A 20958-nucleotide genomic window follows, 5' to 3' on the forward strand; every position below is an offset into this window, starting at 1 on the left:
TAGTTACCAGGTTCAAATTTTGAACCACTCTTATAGATAGGAGTTACCTTCGCTATTTTTAACGAATCCGGAAAACGTCCTTGACTTATAGCTTGGTTGAAACAATCGCTTAAGGTATGATTTAATTTTTCTTTAATGCATTTAATTGCTTTTGTGGTAATACCATCAAGACCTGTACTACAGTTTGAATTAAGGTTATTTATAATTTTTAAAATTTCATTAGGTGTACAGGGATCAAAAGTGGATAATTCGTACTTTTTTGATGGTGATTTAGGTAAGGTTGAGGAAGAGTTGGTTTGATATTGTAGGGGTATTAAATTTGCTAGACGAGATCCTATTGTAGAAAAATATTGATTAAATATCTGGCATATTTCATTTGGCTCGGTAATATATTCAGAATTTATAAGTAATTTAGTAGGTAAAGTACATTTTACAGTTTTGTTATTAGCTAATTTATTTACTAAAGTCCATAATTTCTTGGGTTTCTTTAAAGGTTCCTTAAAAGGTTCCTTTTAAAATATAGTAAAACTAAAAACACTACTACCGCCCGGGTTGTTTTTGAGTTAAATCCTAAAAATCGAACAGAAAAAATCAAAATACATTTCTTTATGATATTAAGTATTAACTATTAAGTACCTACATAGTACATTATTAGTGAATAGTGAGTTAATTCCTAGTAAATACACCGACAAAAAAATGTGTGCGTGTACTAGTGTACACACGTAAGAAGTGAAACTTCTTTATGACCTTATTTTTCAATAAATAATTTACTATATGCCATTTTACAGAAATACGTTGAATCACGCGTGGTAGGGATAAAAAAAAGATGCCGCGTAACGGAAAAAATATGTCACGCGTAACGAAAAAATGTTACACTAAATTTTTTTCCAACCCCTATAAAGAAGTCCTCTTCATGCTCTCTAGTAGGGTATTAGGTATAGACAGACTTTAAATACCAGATTATCCAAAAATGTGTATTTTTAAGAGATTTCAAAACCACAGTAAAAACTGTTCACACTCATTAAATTGTTCACGAAACGTCATAACTTTTAGTTTTTTTTTTTTGCATCATATAAAACGAGTTCATTACTGTTATTACGGTAATTTACCTGTACGAGTGCAGTTGCACTGAATTTTAAATATCGACATAAGAAAGAAAAAATATTATTTAATGTAGTTAATAATAACGGCAAAACTGCTCAACCGATCTGTTTGAAATCTGGTATAAAGCATTGTATAAAGATAGTTTAATACAAGGAGATAACGTTTCATCCCGAAAATCACTCGGAAGCGGCTTATTTACCAATAATGAGCGAAGATGTGTAGCGAGGAATGTGTTTGTAAATAACCAATCATATCGCTTCAAACACTAAAAGCTTCATACTTCAAACTAAATGAACCGATATGATTGGTTCTTACAAACACATTCCTCGCTATATTATATCCTCGCACATTATCAGCGGAAAAGCACTTAATTTTAACTATTTAAAGCACCCTAAATTGGCCGCTTCAGTCCTTGTTCCGCGTTCCCGCGCCCACCCGGGTGAGCGCCCGTCCGACTAGGGCCCTTCCGGCCTCCTCCACTCAAGCGACAGCCCAAGCCGAGGTTCGAGATCCCCGTGGCGGGGGGACGCCCTTGTGCATGTCGCTACCAGGGTGAACCTTCAGTTCACCCCCGCGTCCGCGTTAAAATGTAGTAGCCCTTCTGGCTAACATTGAGAAACATCTTACAAAAAAAAGCCGCTTCAGTCTATTCCTTTGACGGGAAAACGCGGACGGATATGTTACAATATATAAAAATTCGATATAATTACACTGTCTCTATCTATTATATACTGAAACAATATAACAATATACCATTAACCATACCGTATAATCAGATACGAATTAGAATATATTATTTCTAACACTATGATGCAAAACATCTTGCAACGCTTGCCAATCTCTTGGGAAATGGTCTACAACTCTACACTATGTAGATATTCATTTCTTTTGATTACTGAATAGTTAAAAATAATTATGTTATTTTTAACTATCGTATTTTTCGTACCGAAAAAAAATGTGTTCGATTAAGTAAAATGTGTGTAAGTTTTAGAATTTGTTGCTCTATTCAAATTACTGAAGCGTAATGGATACAGTTTGATTATACCAACAGATGATTTGATTCCTGGAATACCATATTATTTTATGAAATATATTTAAAAGAGCACAGAATATTAGTCAAATGATGATATCAAAGAAACACACTATACAGTATTTATTTAGCCACCATGACTTTCCTTTATAACGGAGTTATATCGTTGTTTGTAAATATACCTAGTAACATATTTAGATACTCGTTTTCCTAGATCGAAGCATCTAGAATTTAGACCTAACTGTAAAAGAATCCGTTAAGATAACTGCTATTATACCTTACCTTACTTAAGGAAAACTCAATCTCATTAACCTTTGTTTTATGACAACAAACAATTATTTTAAACGCTAGTCATTTAATTTTTGGGTATAATTGCAAATTTTCCATATAAATACTTCATTAAACATAAGTTATAATAATTAAGTTACAACCGAATATTACATGCACTTAAATCAAACTTAACAGCAGGTATCGTCCTTAACATACTTAACGGATTCGATTGTATCATAAGTTATTTATTTGTACAATAAATAACAATTATCAATTTACAAAACAAGCTTTTCGGAAAAAAATCAATTAATTTTCATGTTAAGTTCTTTTAAATATTGAATCTTCCGTGCATTTTTCAATGACACAAAAAAGAAGATAACTAGGTATATTATATTATGTAGGTATGTTTTATTTTTATGTTTAGGTACCTATTAACATACTAAGGTACCTACGAAACGAAGTATGTATTATTACTTTTACCTACATAATTATTTATTATCCTTGGGATTAATTAACCTACATTTAATAATTTTTATTATCCTTAAATTGCCTATATCCTGTTTTTAGCAAGTTTAAAACGTTAGTCATAGGTTTGTAGTCATGTATAAAGCTTGCCCATACTTGCCTATCACCCCGACTTTGCCCCTATTGTAAAAAATTATCTCTATGTTATATCTACACTAATATTATAAAGAGGAAAACTTTGTTTGTTTGTTTGTTTGTTTGATTGTAATGAATAGGCTCATAAACTACTGGACCGATTTTAAAAATTCTTTCACCATTCGAAAGCTACATTATCCACGAGTAACATAGGCTAGGTTTTATCCCGGAAATCCCACGGGAACGGGAACTATGCGGGTTTTTCTTTGAAAACGCGGGCGAAGCCGCAGGCGGAAAGCTAGTAATAATTAAAGTTTGTATTAATAAGATTATAATATAATAATTAGAATATAACAATGATTATAAAATGCGATAACCTGAAAATATTATTTATCTTGACATACATATTTATGGAACTTTTTCTGAACTCATTATATATGAAACAATTTCTTAAAAATTAATTCTTATTTTCACGTGACAAATCAGTCAGTTACAGTATCTAAACCTTGAGTTAATTTTATTAACATAAGAATAAAGTAAATAATCAGCTCACAATAAAAATAACACAATCTAGAACCTTTTGTACTGAAAGTAACAGGAAAATACAAGTTATCATGAACTATTAAAACCAGCTATTGAGTTATTGACATTTAATATTTGAAAGGAAAAAGAAACAAATTTTCATAAGTACTCATCAAAGTAAAGACTGGCCGGTTGGCTTGGTTGGTAGTGGCCCTGCCTTCCAAACCAGAGGTCGTGGGTTCGATCCCCACCCGGGGCAAATATTTGTGTGATGAACATAGATGTTTGCTCTGTGTCTGGGTGTTAATTATCTATATAAGTATTTATTTAAAATTATATATAATATGTATGTTTATCAGCCATCTGGTTTCCATAACGCAAGCGAAAGCTTAGTATGGGATCAGATCGTGCCGTGTGTGAAAATTGTCCCGAAATATTAAAAAAAAAATACTTATTATATTAAATACTAGCTGTGCCCTGCGGTTTTACCCGCAGTGCTCCACTCCAGTTGGTATTAGCGTGATGATATTATAATATAGCCTAGCCTTCCTCGATAGGCTATGCAACACCGAAAGAATTTTTTTAAGTCGGACCAGTAGTTCCTGTGATTAGCGCGCGCAAACAAACAAACAGCTAAGCTAAAAACTTCAGCTTTATAATATTAGGTTGTATAAATTAATACATAAAACAATACGAATTGGGATAATAAGATTTTTTGGGAACGCCCGCTAAAAATAATTTCACATGAAAGTGCTCTTCAAAAACATCTTATATGTGTATTGTATAACCATTATTATTTATTAAGGATACTTTGCGTTATTAGATAAGGTACTATTTTTAATCCTTATGTATGTATTTAATAATGTATTTATCTATATAATAAAAATTAATCGCCAAATGTGTAATTATAGCGCAAAACTCGAGAACTACTGAACCGATTTCGATTTTTTTTTTATAATGATAGATAGGGGTTCAAGAACAGTTGAGGATGATGGTTTATTTATGGAAAGAAATCGTAAACGAATATACTATAGAATTACGCATTTATTTATAATTTATTTATATGCGATAAGAAACTATACAGCCTTAGTAATATAAAGCCTTCCTCATGAACATCTCTATCTATTGAAAAAAACACATCAGAATCCGTTGCGTAGTTTTAAAGATCTAAGCATACGTAGACAGACAGAGAACGGAAAGTAAATTTATTTTTTAACTAGATTTTCCACCCGCGGCTTCGCCCGCGTTTGCAAAGGAAAACCCGCATAGTTCCTGTTCCCATGGGATTTCCGAGATAAAAAACTATCCTATACAGTGTTAATCCAAGTTACCCTCTATATGTGTGCTAAATTTCATTGTAATCGGTTCAGTAGTTTTTACGTGAAAGAGTAACAAACATCCATACATCCATACATCCATACAAACTTTCGCATTTATAATATTAGTAGGATTAGTATGTAAAGTTGTTCAGCTACTATTATATATTCTGTGGTAAAGTGATAAACCGTTAACAGTATTTAAAACATTATTATTAAATCATACACCTACAAGGATCAGTAAATATTGACATGTTATATGTATTATATTATGTATTAGGTCAAGAGATCCCGAGTGTTATTAAAGGCTCACGAATTCCAAACAAACATAACCTTTACGGAAGGTCAGTGTGCCTGAGCTTTATTAATACACTGCTTTATCACGCGGATTTGCACGTAAAATATAAATGTGCCTCTTTGTTTGTATATGACCGACATGTTTGCAAGTAAACGTCTGCTTTAGCCACGATTTAATTGAAGTGAAACTTCTTTATCGGGGTTGGAAAAAAATGTATTATAACATTTTTCCGTTACGCGTGACATTTTTTCGTTACGCGCCATCTTTTTCTTATCCCTACCACGCGTGATTTGACGTATTTCTGTAACGTTGCATATAGTAAATTACTTTTTAAATAAGGTCATAAAGAAGTTTAAAGAAGTTTAAGAACAGAGTTAATTCACATATTTAATTTGCTATCTAACAATAAATAACAATATTAAATATTAATGTTTTTATTTAAAATGTTTATAAAATACCTATGACAACAACACCATTGCCATTATCCCAAGACAATAGTAATAAATAAACGTCATCTTTTTTGTTTCATTAGTTTTAATTTCTTCCTCATTAAATCCAAACAATGTATTTTTTCTTACATTGACGTTATAACTTTAATTTACCTAATCCGCAATTTAACGGGTCATAAACTTTATTTATTTCGAATTTGTTCATGAAAATATATACGCTGCCCCTTTGTGAAGAAGGTTCCATCAAAAATTAATATTGTGAAACAAACCCATTGCATAGGCAAGCAGGAACACAAGTTCATATTCATCACGATATTTTTAGACCTTTTTATTTATATTGTAAACAATACTGAATAGTTACCACGAACATACAATTCCTTTTAAAAAGATTAAAACAGAGGAACAATTAAACTTGGTCTTTTCAAAAAGTCTGTTAAATATCACAGACTGTAATCGCTTCAATTGAATGTCAGTGTAAAATTAAATTTATCTTATTGTTACTTTAAAATAAACCCTGATCTATAAATGTCAAATACAACAACACAAGTTAAATAATATAAAAAGACATTAAGCTAAGGGTGGGTTTCCACTAGAGACGTGCTAAAGTGGTAAGCTGCGAGGATGTAGGTAAGCTATGAAATAAATAAATTTTGTGACTGTTTCCACTGACACTAAGCTATGTCGAGGGGCGAGTAAAGTATCTGTCCGAAAAAGATGCTAAGCTCGAGCTATGCAATGTATCAATAGTAGGCTCCGCTTTGCACATAGCGCGACATAGCTACAGCATAGAATATAACATATACTTTAACGCGACTCCGAAGCACGCAGCCTTCCATATAAAAAATAAATCTTAGTTGTTTCGGTTTCAACCAATGTAAAGCTATATTATATGCATCAATGAATATGATTGGTGAATATCAAACGATGCGTTCTTTATGCCATAGCTACGTGGCATAGCAAATCTCTGGTGATAAAGCAATCTAGGCAGCCGATGAGATTATAACATTGTAATGAAAATCTTAAAGGTTACTTTGCAATTATATTAGTTACAGCATCGTTTACATTTATTAACTAGAATACGATTATTTTTATTGAACTCGTTTTCTTAAGATGCTGTTTGATATCCTAGTATAATCTTGGAAATCTTATTAAATCAAAATACAATAATACAAATAACCATATTTAATGTTAAATAATAAGATTCTTGATATTTTAATAATGTAATGCACCTTTAAATATAATCAAAGTCCTTTTAGCTAAATAAATTAGACGTGATTTTACATTTTCAGTAGGTACATCCTTACATGGCGGTAAAACCACGGGCAGAAGTAGTACCTATGATGTTATACTAGTGTATTTATTTAGTGTATTTGTTATCCTACTAATATTAAAAATGCGAAAGTTTGTGAGGATGGATGTATCTGTATGTGTAGGTGAGTATTTTTGTTACTCTTTCACGCAAATACTACTGAACCGATTGCAATGAAATTTAGCACACATATAGGGGGTAATTTGGATTAACACATAGGATAGGTTTTATCTCGGAATATATAGGAACTATTCGGTATTTTCTTTGAAAACGCGGGCGGATAACTAGTATGATGATAAACGATAGTACCTACTACGAATGATTTATTTCCCAGTCATTATTATTATATATTGAAGTAATTACCTACCTCTTAATTAATAGATAATTATACCTTCATTGTCCTTCCGTAAAGCAATCTATACATATAATAAATCTGTAGAAGGGTCATACATTGAAAATATTGAAAAAATAAATAGCAGGGGATTGTATTGATTGCATTGATTGTTACTGGATCGATACCAAGCCCAAATATGTGATTAAAAAAATTGTTGTCTGTCTGTCTGTCTGTATGTTCAGGCATCACGTGAAAACTAACGGTTCGATTTCGATGAAACTTGGTATAATTATTATACCTTATTATCCTGGGCATAAAATAGGATACTTTTTATCGTAAAAAAAAATCGTAATTTTTCCGCGCGGACGGAGTCGCGGGCGGAAGCTAGTATTAAATATATTTGTTAATGTCAATGAAAACGGATGCTCTTTGAAGCGATCACCTGCTCAATTTCATTTTTATTTTAGTGATTTTAAATATGAAAATTTTATATGGTCTGTTTTAATGTCAGAATAACAGCTTTAAGTCCTGGCGAAAAAATTTAAAACATTATTGTAAGATATGGACTTTCTTTCCTTTGTGCTTCTTTATATTACGGATAATTATGTAAAGGTTCGACTTATTTTAAGGCATAAACATAGAAAAAATGGCCTATTTCGTTTCTACAATTGTACACTCTATGCTGAAATTTAAAAAAGAAATACTTTTTTGAAGCTATCGACTTCGTTTATCGAAATCAAAAAGTCGAGAAGAATAACACTGCATATTATACAAAAACTTCCAAGTTTTTAATACTTTAAATTTTTTTTAGTTCATATACGTCCGACAAACCATACACAGGAAAACACTATAAATTAATATTCTAATTTTAAATGCGAAAGTTTGTGAGGATGTGTGTGTGTGTGTTTGTTACTCTTTCACGCAAATTCTAATGAACTGATTACAATGAAATTTAGCACACATGTAGAGAGTAACTTGGATTAACACATAGGATAGGTTTTATCCCGGAAATCCCACGGGAACGGGAACAATGGGGGTTATCCTTTGAAAACGCGGGCGAAGCCGCGGGCTGAAATCTAGTTTTACATATAACTAGCGGTCCGCCCCGGCTTCGCCCGTGGTACATATTATTTCGCAATAAAAGGTAGCCTATGTTCTTTCTCAGGGTCTAAAGATTGTCTGTGCTAAATTTCATCAAAATCGGTCCAGTAGTTTATGCGTGAAAACCATACATACCTACATACATGTACAAACCTTTCCTCTTTATAATATTAGTATTGATAACAGCAGATAGCGAATCACAATTTTATTTCTCAATATTTTTTAATTCACCAGAGAGTAGGCATTGTATTCAAATTACTGTAATTAAATAGACTAAGGTAAACAAATCAATTACTTGTGATTAAGTAATAAAATACCATCTGTGTTACGGAAATTTTATGACGTTTCTTATTAAATTAACTACATTTTCTACTACTATCTTATTTTGTTAAAAAATATATCATTAAATATTTTGAATAGTTGTCATTTTTAGGGTGCTTTTCCATCAATTATGTGCGAAAATGTGTAGCGAGGACGGAGGAATGTGTTTGTAAATAACCAATAGTATGGCTTCAATCGCTAAACGCTTCAAACTTCAAACTAAATGAAGCGATATGATTGGTTATTTACAAACATTCCTCTCTACACATCCTTGCACATAATTGGTAGAAAAGCACCCTTAGTACCTATTAAAATCTTTCACATTACATACATAAGGCCATGTACAAAATCATAAACGTATTTATATTTACGCGAACTCAACGAACTCTAAGTATTGTATAAAAAAAGATTCTGTCAAATAAATAATTTAAATTGTCACTTTATTTTAAATAATATCTTTATGGAAATTTTGCTCATTAGATAACAATAAATATTTATAGTAATTAAATAAATTATAAATTAAATATTTTTTTTATTTAATTTTATTATCAACTTTGAACATTTATTTTTTATTAAAATTAATTTCTGCTTTTGCTCTAGATGCCTGGAAGTGATAACTGCTATGTCATAAGGCAGCTTAATAAACTACTTTTTTTAATACTGTATAGACTATAGTGTATAATATTTAAGAGGTTCCTTTGCGTTCACTTGTATTAAAGTTTTAAATAAATAAAACATATTAATACTACTAAAGATGTTCAGGATCTATCTTATTTAAAGAACATATTATTCATATTAAGACTGAGGTGTTAAATCTTTGTTTAAAGTTATAGCTTGACCTCTCGGCGACATGTGATGATGGTTTTTTCTATTCTTTTAAAATTTCTCACAAAACATTTGAATGCTATAAAACTAATTATCGAATTCAGTCTGTGTTAATTAAATTTAATACCTGTTGGTAAAACTAAACTAAACAAGAAAATTCAATAACATATCTATATACTAATATTATAAAGCTGAAGAGTTTGTTTGTTTGTTTTAACGCGCTAATCTCAGGAACAGCTACTAGTCCAATTTGAAAAATTATTTCGGTGTTAGATAGCCCATTTATCGAGGTAGACTATAATATGTCATCACGCTAAGACCAACAGGAGCGAAAACCGCGCGGCATAGCTAGTATTTGATAATGATGACGACCTCACGATAGGTAGCTTTTTTTTCATAATATTTCAAACTCAAACTCAAACATTTATTTATTCAATAAGACAGAAGTCTTATTGAATAAAAAAAACGTCTTTTGAATCGTCATAACATATTTTTAACATTTACCACCGATTCGGAATTCAGTATCTATGGAGAAGTATCGGCATTTCGCAGATTAAACCTATAAAAACTTATTTTGTAAAAAATATTATGTTACGTATTTTATCCTATTGTATGGGAACTAAAACATATAAAAATCAAGTTTTAATTCTTGGTTAGATTAAAATTTATTGTTTACCAAAAAAGTTTACATTACAATTATATGAGTCGAACGACCTCAAAACATACTAAAAGAATTTTAATTATCATCTAATAAACATTTATGTGTAATTATTTATTAGCATTAGGTATTTATATTTATCCTAATGTATTAAAAATTTTCACACAAGATACGAAGTCAATAGGACTTTAAAGTGAACAAGAAATTGTTATTGTTTATTAATATTTTTTATTATTTCCTTCATAAATTGGATAACATAATACAAAGCATTCCTATTTGTATTTATTGTATTATGTATTTATGTCATGCGTTTTTACTTCCGGGTAAAAATTTCTGTAAAAAATTTCATCCAGATCCGTTCAGCAGTTTTAGTGTAACGAACGGCATATATTCTGTTCTTACAAATTATTATGTAAATGTTATTATAATATACATGGTTATTACTATTAGTTATTACCTATTATAACTGCTTAGAAATAAGAGCATTTACATAATATTATATCTTTCTTCTAATATATATAAATCTCGTGTCACAATGTTTTTCCTCAATGGACTCCTAAACCCGATTAATTAATATATTAACCGAATAATAATATTAACCGATTATAATAAAATTCGCACACCATGTGCAGTTCGATCCAACTTGAGAGATAGGATAGTTTAAATCTCAAATCGTTTTAGAGAAAGCGGGCGAAGCCGCGGGCAGTAAGCTAGTATCCCATAAAGATACACCATTAACTCTTAACATAAAATAACAACGACAATTCCAATGTGTCAATTTTTCCAACTCCATTATTTTATTTTATAAAAAAAGTCTCCACTTGTCTTGCCCCGCGGTTTCACACTCTTCTTATTAGTCGTAGCATGACGTCATAGAGCCTTCCTCAATAAATGCTCTTTTACACACAAAAAAATTCATTTCGAACTATAGGTATTGGAATTTAATCACAGGAACTCATGCGAATCTTATCCTACTAATTTTTTCAGGAATTCAGCATTTCATTATAATCCATACTACTTAATATTATAAATGCGAAAGTAACTCTGTATGTCTGTTACTCAATCACGCCTAAACTACTGAACCAATTGTCATGAAATTTGGTATGGAGATATTTTGATACCCGAGAAAGGACATAGGCTACTTTTTATCCCGGGAAAATGACGCAATCCCGGAAATCCCACGGGAACGGGAACTATGCGGGTTTTTCTTTGACTGCGCGGGCGAAGCCGCGGGCGGAAACCTAGTATTAGTATATAACTATATATTAAGAAATATATTGATAAGTGTAACAATTTGTTTCAGAATTTGGAATTACTTATCGGAATTAGCTTCAAAAGGTACCACTGTGATAATAACCACGCATTATATCGACGAAACGAAACAAGCACATAAGGTAAGACAAATATTTTTCATTCACTGATGTACAAAGAAATTTCATATTTTTTATCTACAATCTACATAATGAAACAAATTTACGATTTATCATTTCTCTGCATCATGTTCGATCTTTTCTGTCGTTGTTTTAATAATATTACGTTTAAAACAAGACGCTTATTTGGTTTAAAAGAATAGCATGCTGTTGACAGGAAAATATCCTAATCTATAAACAAATAAAAGCACTTAAATATATCGACTTAACCTTCGACCTTTACATACATATTATAATGAGAATGCAAATTATTTAATTTTGATTTTCAATGATAACTTATAATATTACAAACATAGGAACAATTGCAAAAATACAGGAAAATATGAACTATCCAAGGTCGAGTGACATTGCATGTTATTCCTCCATCAAGTGTTGCAGTCTGCTATTATACATTAATTGAATGATTATTGTTCTTCATAAATATTTCATAATATTTATTTTATATAACATACTTTATATATGTCTTAACGGTGCATTTACATCAAACGAACATAGAGCTAGAGCAAGAGCATTCTTTCGTGATCTTTTAGTGTAAACGAAAACTCGTATTCATTGTTGTTCAGTATTAGAACATTGCATAGAATCTTTTCGAACGCACGAACAACGAAAGAATGCACTACGTCTGTTTACACGAAAATAATTTGACATAGTGGGGTTAGAATGAGTATTCACTCCTTTGATGTAAATACACCGTTATGTAACATACTATCTGTATCTTATAGACTGCATGATTTGAACATGGTGTTTCACAATTCAGAATTAAAAAGTCTAAATGTCAAAGTACAATGAATTTGCGGTTAAGAAACTGTTTTTATTTTTAAGACGCTTGACTTACGCTTGAGTCCAGTTTCACGACTTGCTGATAAGGTATCCATTTATAGCCTACTTGACACTTTTATGCGTCTATTTTCATGCATTTTGTGTCACTTAAAGCCGGCTGCTCATGTACCTGCAGCAGGGGCAATATTGGAACAATCTCGGTTGGACAGCAGTCGGACCAATTTTTCTGTTCTATAAATTGCCCCTGCTTGCCTATACATATTACAATTAAGGAGCCAATTAAGGGTGCAATTCCAAAATTGCCCCTGCAGCAGGTTGGTGAGTAGCCGATATAGAAGAGATCAACAGAACATATTTATTAGTTTTGAAACTAGCTAATTATAAAAATATTAGAAGTACTGTGAAGGAAAACTGACATAGGTAGGTATGTCACCTGTTAATGAGCTATTATATAGAATATAATAATATGTAGAGATTTAAACCTTTAGATACAAACAATAAGGTGAATCATATTTCTCGTGGTTATGAAAAGTTTATGTAGTATTTACTTATTAATTCTCAGGTATTAATTACCCTTTGTTTAACTTTGAGACAAAAAATATCATCTACAATTTACATAATATATTATAAATTACTTAGAAATCTATAAGAATAACTTTTAAATAACGCAAAGGTTCGTAAAACGATTTTCAGGATTTTTAATGAAAATTTCTGCCAAAGACATGAAATGAATAAGTCTTCGTCTTTCTAATTTTCCGTGGTGATGAAAATTCAGTGGGAATATAATGGGGTGATGATGATGATGGATGATACATACATACAATTTTAAATTATTTCTATAGATTGGTCTTCTCCGAGATGGTCAGTTATTAGCCCAGGATTCTCCCGATGCAATACTACAAAGATACGACTGTACGACACTTGAAGAGGCTTTTCTGAAAATGGCTGTCGCGCAAAACGAAAGCTTACGGGCAAACAGACGGCAATCCAGTGAGTATACATAATTTACTAGCTCTGCCCCGTGGTTTTACCCGCGTGACACCGATCCTGTTGGTCTTAGCGTGATAATATATTATAGCCTAATAATAAATTATAATAAAAAAATATGAAATCGGACCAGTAGTTCCTGAGATTAGTGCGTTCAAACAAACAGATTCTGCAGCTTTATAATATTTTAGTATAGATTATAATATGTAATAGTGTTTCTACTATTTTATATATTATATTAGACTTGAGGTTGAAATTGAGTCACGAATTATCTATATTTATCTTAGATTGACCAAAATGGCATCATTTTCAATTAAGAGTTCTTATTTAAATTGATGTTATTACAGTTTATTTAGTTAGATATATTTTTTGTGTTATGCATATTTGGAAATCTACCGTCTGCACTTTGGCCAAAGCGTTTTTCAGGTCCGTCAAAACAAAAAGTTGTTTTCAAAATTATTTGAATTATTTTATTTATTTCCTAGTGAGATATGTAAATAATATTATTAATATAAAAACGATGAAATAATGCGTATTCCGTTAACAAGAGATAATTCTTATGTCGAAAACTAAACAATTGGTATTTCATAGGTCTCAAGGGTCTCTTACTTAGAGCATTAAAGCAACGTCTCTTATAATATTATTATCTAAACTAGCTTCCGCCCGCGACTCCGTCCGCGCGGAAAAATAAAGAAAAATTAAGATTTATTTTTTTTCTACGTATTTTTTCGGGATAAAAAGTATCCTATTTTATGCCCAGGATAATGAGGTATAATTATACCAAGTTTCATCGAAATGAACCGTTAGTTTTCACGTGATGCCTGAACATACAGACAGACAGACAGACAGACAGACAGACAGACAAAAATTTTTTTAATCACATATTTGGGCTTGGTATCGATTCAGTAACACCCCCTGCTATTTATTTTTTCAATATTTTCAATGTACAGAATTGACCCTTCTACAGATTTATTATATGTATCTTATATGTATAGATAACAAAAAAATAAACAAATATGCCGAAGTCAAAACAAATTATTCCAGGGCACATTTTAGAGTTGAAAAAATCATTTATTTCTTCCAGGGCCGAAAAACCTTAACCATTATCTTTAAGGTATTTTTTACAAATATAACTTTAACTTAAAGACTAAAGTTAATACTTTCTATTCTAGCCTTAACTTCAGCTTCCCCAGATGTCATCCCGGACAGCACCTTATCTAATGATAGTAGATTCCAATCCACCGAAGACTTTAGCATCGTCACGAGTAGTCGAGATGTGAGTATAAAAAATATTAACTAAGAGCTAGCGCGCAAGAGCAACTTTTGTCTCCGCAACTATTTTGTCTCTCGCATCACCTCTATGGGCTAGTAAGAAAGTGCGCGCACGTAGCGACGCAACTCCCCATAGAGTTGATGGGAGAGACAAAATAGTTGCGGAGACAAAAGTTGCTCTTGCGCGCTAGCACTAAGTAGAATATAAAAAATATTTTGCAGATTGGAACAAAAAATATGATAATTCATTGAAATGAAAATATTCCGAACGAACGTGCGACCAAAATCAAGTATTAGGCCGCGTTTCCATCAGTAAGAAAACTTCCGCAAGAAATGTCCTGTCTGACAGCAGCTTGCAAGTCTAATTCCGCATTTCCACCTGCAAGTAGACTTGCAAGCTGCTGTCAGACAGACTGTCGGACATTTCTTGCGGAAATTTTCTTGCAGATGGAAACGCGGCCTTATAGCCGTATTTTGAGCCAATTCGACAACAACATACAAATAGTTTGGAAAATCCAAAAGTGCACGCCTCATAATCTCATCCTTTACAATAAAATTGATTATTTATAAAGAGTACGTGACTATAAATATAAAAATGAAATAAAATAAAACATTTGGAAAAGTAAAGAAAGCGGTACCGTAATAATTGAGCTATTTTTCTTGTGGCCCCACCTAGATGTGAAACTGCGCAGGTTTAAGGGACTGACTACCAACTTATTTTTTTAAACCTTGGCTTATAGTATAAAGAATCGAGTTTATAATGGTGAATTTTGAGTACACTATAAAAATAAAAAAAAAAAGTCGATATTCTTTTTGTTTATTTAATAACAATTAAACCACATCGAATCAGACCCTGAAAAATGAAAGGGTTCTATTCCTGAGCATACTCAAGCGTAAGAGAAAAAAAAAGACTCGATTAGTAAAGTATTTCGGTCGCTATCGTGTTAACAAGAAAAAGGATCCGCACATACAGACACACGGACGTCCAAGACAGAACTTTTTTAAACTGTTTTTTAACTAGTTTAAATAACAAAAATGACATCAAAAATATCATGAACGTTAAAAATAGTGTTTTTTCTTAATATGTGTGTGTATGTATTATCTTACAAGTGCAATGTATGATACATAAAGACATTTTAAGTTTGAAAAATCAGATGTTTTGCGCGAAGTGACAGTAGTACCCACCTCAACGCTTCGCTTATGAGGCGTGCAATATACAAATCTTTCCTCTTTATAACATTAATAAAGATTTTAACAAAAATTACAAATTTACAGGTACTCACGAAAAAGGACAATCACATGGAATTGAAGAGTAAACAAAAGGGTCGATATAAAGCTGTGTTTATTAAAAGTATACAACAGTTTTCAAGGCATCCTGGGTAAGTTAAACTATTAGAAGAGAGATTAATTTACACAGACAATCACGACATAGTATAAAACAAAGTCGCTTTCTCTGTCCCTATGTCCCTTTGTATGCTTAAATCTTTAAAACTACGCAACGGATTTTGATGCGGTTTTTTTAATTTATTAACTTCAACGCAATGAAATTCTAATATTCTGTAATTCTAATTTTAATTTTTAATTAAAAAAAAAATATAGTCATTTCTAGTTTATTTATTTGAGGGGGGGCGCAGGTATCTGTAGCACAGTTTATACTACCACAGATACCGGAGTTCCTCCTATTATTATTGTATAATTTTTCAAATTAGTTTATGATATTACTATATGTGTAAATTGTTTATGAAATGTGAATGTAAATGAAATAAATAAATAAATAAATAAAAAATAAATAGCTAGAGTGATTCAAGAGGAAGGTTTTAGTATCTATATAATTTATAAGGTTTTAGACAAAGCGGACGAAGCTGCGGGCGGAATGCTAGTTGTTTATTAAATTCTTTATTACGTGTGCAATTTGACAAAATGACTAATTTGCACAGGCAATTTTTTTTTATTCATATGAGCAAATTGACTAAATTTTGCGATGCACATTGCACATACATATTTGTTTTATCCATATTTGAAAATAACATAGAACTTTAAGAAACTTATTAATGTATTACCTAGTTAATTGATTGAAAATTAATTGTAAATTTTGGGAAATCACTCTAAATATGATTAGGTACTTATGTCTCACCAATTCGAAGGCTTTTTACAGATCTTGAGCGATTGATTTTTAAGAACTATTTGTATACCAATTAAATTTTATAAACCAAAGTTAAACAATAACATTTCGACTGAAAAAAAATGGCTTGCTAAAGTTCTGAAATCTGAAACACTACATATTTATTACTTGAATCAATTCTTATCAAAACGATGACTTCAATATTTTAAATACACCTCATTAATATAATACACATCACTTCAAACTGCATACTTTCCGTAAACCAATTTGGATAGAAACGTGCTCTGATTGATAAATTTTCAGCCTTAAAATTTATAATCCTTTACAAAATCTTGAATATAAGGTCTCTTGATTTATTTCCGGCTCCATAGTTTCCAAATCAAGGACTCAAGGTGTATTCATTAATTTTTGTGCGGTTTATTTATGGTTTTTTGTTTAGCATTTGGGATATTATATACTTACTTACAATTGCCTTATAAAAATATGTAATATAGATTACGCAGGCACGGAGCAGTTAGTAAAGTTGTAACTTGAACTAATTGAATTTACTATAGGTTAGAGTTTAAAGGGATCATTGATTGCTAGAAATAAATGACTGGAGTACCACTAGGCTCATTCTTGGGACCGTTTATCATATACATAAATGATATTATGTAACTTATATTGCTTTTTCCAATCAACAAATAATTAAACTACATATTTTTTTTATTTCGTTGTCTCTATGTGTGTGCCAAATTTCATGAAAATCGGTTCAACAGTTTTTGCGAGAAGGAGTAACAAACAAACATACAAACTTTCACATTTATAATATTAGTAGGATTAACTTATTTATAGCTGTATAAATTATAATATAATTTCTTCGTCTATACATCTAATTTGGAGCTAATTATTTCCAGGGGGTTAATATTCTCAGTATTATTCCCGATCATACAAGTGGTAGCATTCTTCAGTGCGGTGGGACACGACCCTAAGGACTTACATCTCGCTGTTGTTAATGATGAAGCTGCTTCTGTACCAAGTACGTATTTATAACTGCAAATAACATAGATTTTAATGTTACAATTCTAATATTCTAAATTCTTATGTGTATACAGTCTATTATGTAATTAGGTAGTTAAAAAATAAACTATTTATATATTGTTATTTTCTTTTCTAGTATTGTTATGTAATATTTATCGTACCTGTGTCCGTTTTCCTTCTTATATTGCACTAGCTGCTCCGCGCGGTTTCACCCCCGTGGCTCTACTCCTGCTGATCGTAGCGTGATGGTCTATAGCCAATAGCCTTTCTCGATAAATGAGCTATCTAACACCGAAAGAATTTTTCAAATCGGACCAGTAGTTCCCGAGATTAGCGCGTTCAAACAAACAAACTCTTCAGCTTTATAATATTAGTATAGATTTGAAGGTTTTATTTTAATACTTGGGATCGAAACCCGGAACCTCTTTTGTAAAATTATCACGTGTGTCAAGGGCGATAACTGTCGGATATAAATCTTACTTATTAATACTTAATCAAACAAAAAGCATATCATAAAAACTGCTTGTTACACAAGTCAATTAAATTAGACTTTTTCTGAACTTTTTATAACATATTACATTATCCTCATCTTATAATACCCCATTGTTTAGTTAGTTCTAATGAAATTAATTACCGCTAATTATTTGCAGTGGGTATAGATTTGTGTAAAAATGATAATCTTACACGAGTATCGATAAATGAAGACGGATCTTGCGACTACTTTATGTTGAGTTGCTGGTTTCTGGACGAAATGGAAAAGCGGAATTTGATGGTGGTAAGTAATTATAATTGTACGGATATATTATTGAAAATAACAACAATATCTTATATCTTACAGAATATTGTTTTAAGTAAACTAAATATCCGATAGTGTTTGACAATACTTACGGAATAATGTTTTCGTAAAATCTAAATATCCTATAGTGTTTGTAATCCATTGATTACGAAAATTTTATGTCACCAATATGAGTTTTCTCTCACTGTTTCTTAGCTTTGTACCTACGCATTATTTTCTAACCGCTTGGAAAAGTATCTCGTATTAAATGAGAATTATATCCCATGTACTAACTACTATGTAGCTAAACTGTTATAACATTTTTCATTGTAAGTGCTTCCACTTAAAAATTATGATCTCCAGTCTCTTCTAATACTTGTTTAAACATCCAAAAGTTATTTTTCTCAATGTTTTTATAAAATTTCCATATTTTTTCCATTTCAGTCGTACTACAACACAACAGTGGAAGCTAAAGCAGCTGTAGCGACCCTACAAACATACGGGGCGTTATATTTCCCAGCTAATTTTAGCCATTCTCTCGCTTTAAGGGTGGCTGATGGTTATGTTGAGGATGATATAGTTGAAGATGGCACTATCAGCGTGTGGCTGGATATGACTGGTGAGTTGGTGATGGTTATGTTGAGGATGATGTTGTTGAGGATGGGCACTATCAGCGTGTCGCTGGTGAGTTGGTGATGGGGATGAGGATGAGTGAGGATGATAAAGATGAGTGAGGATGAGTGCGGATAGTGTTAAAAAAATACAAAAGTATTAGAATGTAGCTCGATTTGTTCATGATGATTCATTATAACTTGCATAAGAATATATTAGTATCAGTTATAATTAAACCGAAATGGTCTTACCACAAAACAATTTAAACACAGTCTAACTTTAAACCAAGGATCTGTCACTTTAATAGTTGTCTATGTGAAATACAGCAAAACCAAATTAAATGGAACCCGCGCTTAAAATTAAGCCCTGTCTAAAATCTTTTTTGTAAGACAAAATATTTTAATATAAAAATTCAAAATTTCAGATCATCAAATCTCCAACTTCCTGAAACGACGGTTACATAAAACGTACGAATACTTCACGAAAAGGACAATGAATGCTTGCGGGCTTAACGAAGATCTTGTTCAGGTATACTTTACTTCTATTAATTATTTTATAGAATCTTATCATAAATATGGATTAACCTAGAAAAATAAAATAAAACAAAATCGCTTTTGCACCAATTTAAACTTCGAAATTATTGAAAAAGTAAAAAAAAATATTGAATTTGCATTTAGCAGCAATTTATAATTAAAAATAATATCAACATATTTTAATAAAATTAAATAATTTGTTTTCAATAGATTCCAGTCCGTTTCCAAACACCAATTTTCGGATCAATGGAACCAGAAATGGTCAGCTACATGGCTCCTGGTATCATGGTCACGTAAGTATTTAATTTAAAATTAATATCTTTATACACAAAAATGTATTTAATCATTTTTATTGCTAAAAACTATATTGTGCTTTCACATACAAGTTGAATAGCGAAGGTCCTAGTATATAACCCTGAGGTACCCTACTACTGATTTTTATTATATTTTGTTTGTTTTAATCAGTAAGATATCTTTATTAACTGGCGATAGTTATTTAGTTGCATAAAGAAATTTATTGGATAATTTGAAAACACATTAAAAATTTTGCGTAAATCTAATTCGTCCACCTTGTAAAAGGCTTGTTTCATTTTCCACGTGCACGTGCAAACGTCGGAACAGGAATATCTATAGTTATAATAAAGCTGAAGAGTTTGTTTGAACGCGCTAATCTCAGGAACTACTGGTCTGGTTTGAAAAATTGTTGTGTTTGTCATTGCCCATTGCCCATTTATCGTGAAATGCTATAGACTATATAGTATCACGCTAAGGAGCGGAGCAATGCGGGCAAAACCGCGCAGAACAGCTACGAATGAATAAATCGCGTTTAAAAGCCGTTAAAAACTTCAACCGATTATATTAATTAACTAGCTGCTCCCCGCGGTTTCACCCGCATTGCTCCGCTCCTGTTGGTCTTAGCGTGATGATATAATTATATAGCCTTCCTCGATAAATGGGCTATCTAACACCGTAAGAATTTTTCAAATCGGACCAGTAGTTCCCGAGATTAGCGCGTTCAAACAAACAAACAAACTCTTCAGCTTTATAATATTAGTATAGATTGAATCATACGACATTTTATCCGTAGTATAATCTACTTCCTCCCCGCGATCGTTACCTCCACGCTAATGATATCGGACCGGCTGGAGGGCGTGTGGGAGCGCAGCGCGGTGGCCGGCGTGCAGCCGCGCGAGATGCTGCACGTGCACATCGCGCTGCAGGCCGCCGTTATCGTGATGCAGGTGAGTTGCTGACCCCCACTGACCCCCACTGACCAATTTGACCCCCACT

General features: G+C 31.7%; 1 protein-coding gene across 1 annotated transcript in view; it reads left to right on the forward strand.

Moving 5' to 3' along the window:
* Nucleotides 1–20958, forward strand: part of LOC123702714 (ABC transporter G family member 20-like) — a 59649-nt gene that overhangs the window by 36623 nt on the left and 2068 nt on the right. The window contains exons 5-14 of the mRNA XM_045650499.1: nt 11441–11531; nt 13190–13337; nt 14507–14610; nt 15882–15985; nt 17625–17746; nt 18399–18523; nt 18968–19142; nt 19560–19663; nt 19879–19961; nt 20756–20909. Of these exons, the coding sequence (XP_045506455.1) occupies nt 11441–11531; nt 13190–13337; nt 14507–14610; nt 15882–15985; nt 17625–17746; nt 18399–18523; nt 18968–19142; nt 19560–19663; nt 19879–19961; nt 20756–20909 (1210 nt within the window). The remainder of the gene's footprint in view (nt 1–11440; nt 11532–13189; nt 13338–14506; nt 14611–15881; nt 15986–17624; nt 17747–18398; nt 18524–18967; nt 19143–19559; nt 19664–19878; nt 19962–20755; nt 20910–20958) is intronic.

This window comes from Colias croceus, chromosome 24 (assembly GCF_905220415.1).
Source record: "Colias croceus chromosome 24, ilColCroc2.1".
NCBI classification, from domain to species: Eukaryota; Metazoa; Arthropoda; class Insecta; order Lepidoptera; family Pieridae; genus Colias; species Colias croceus.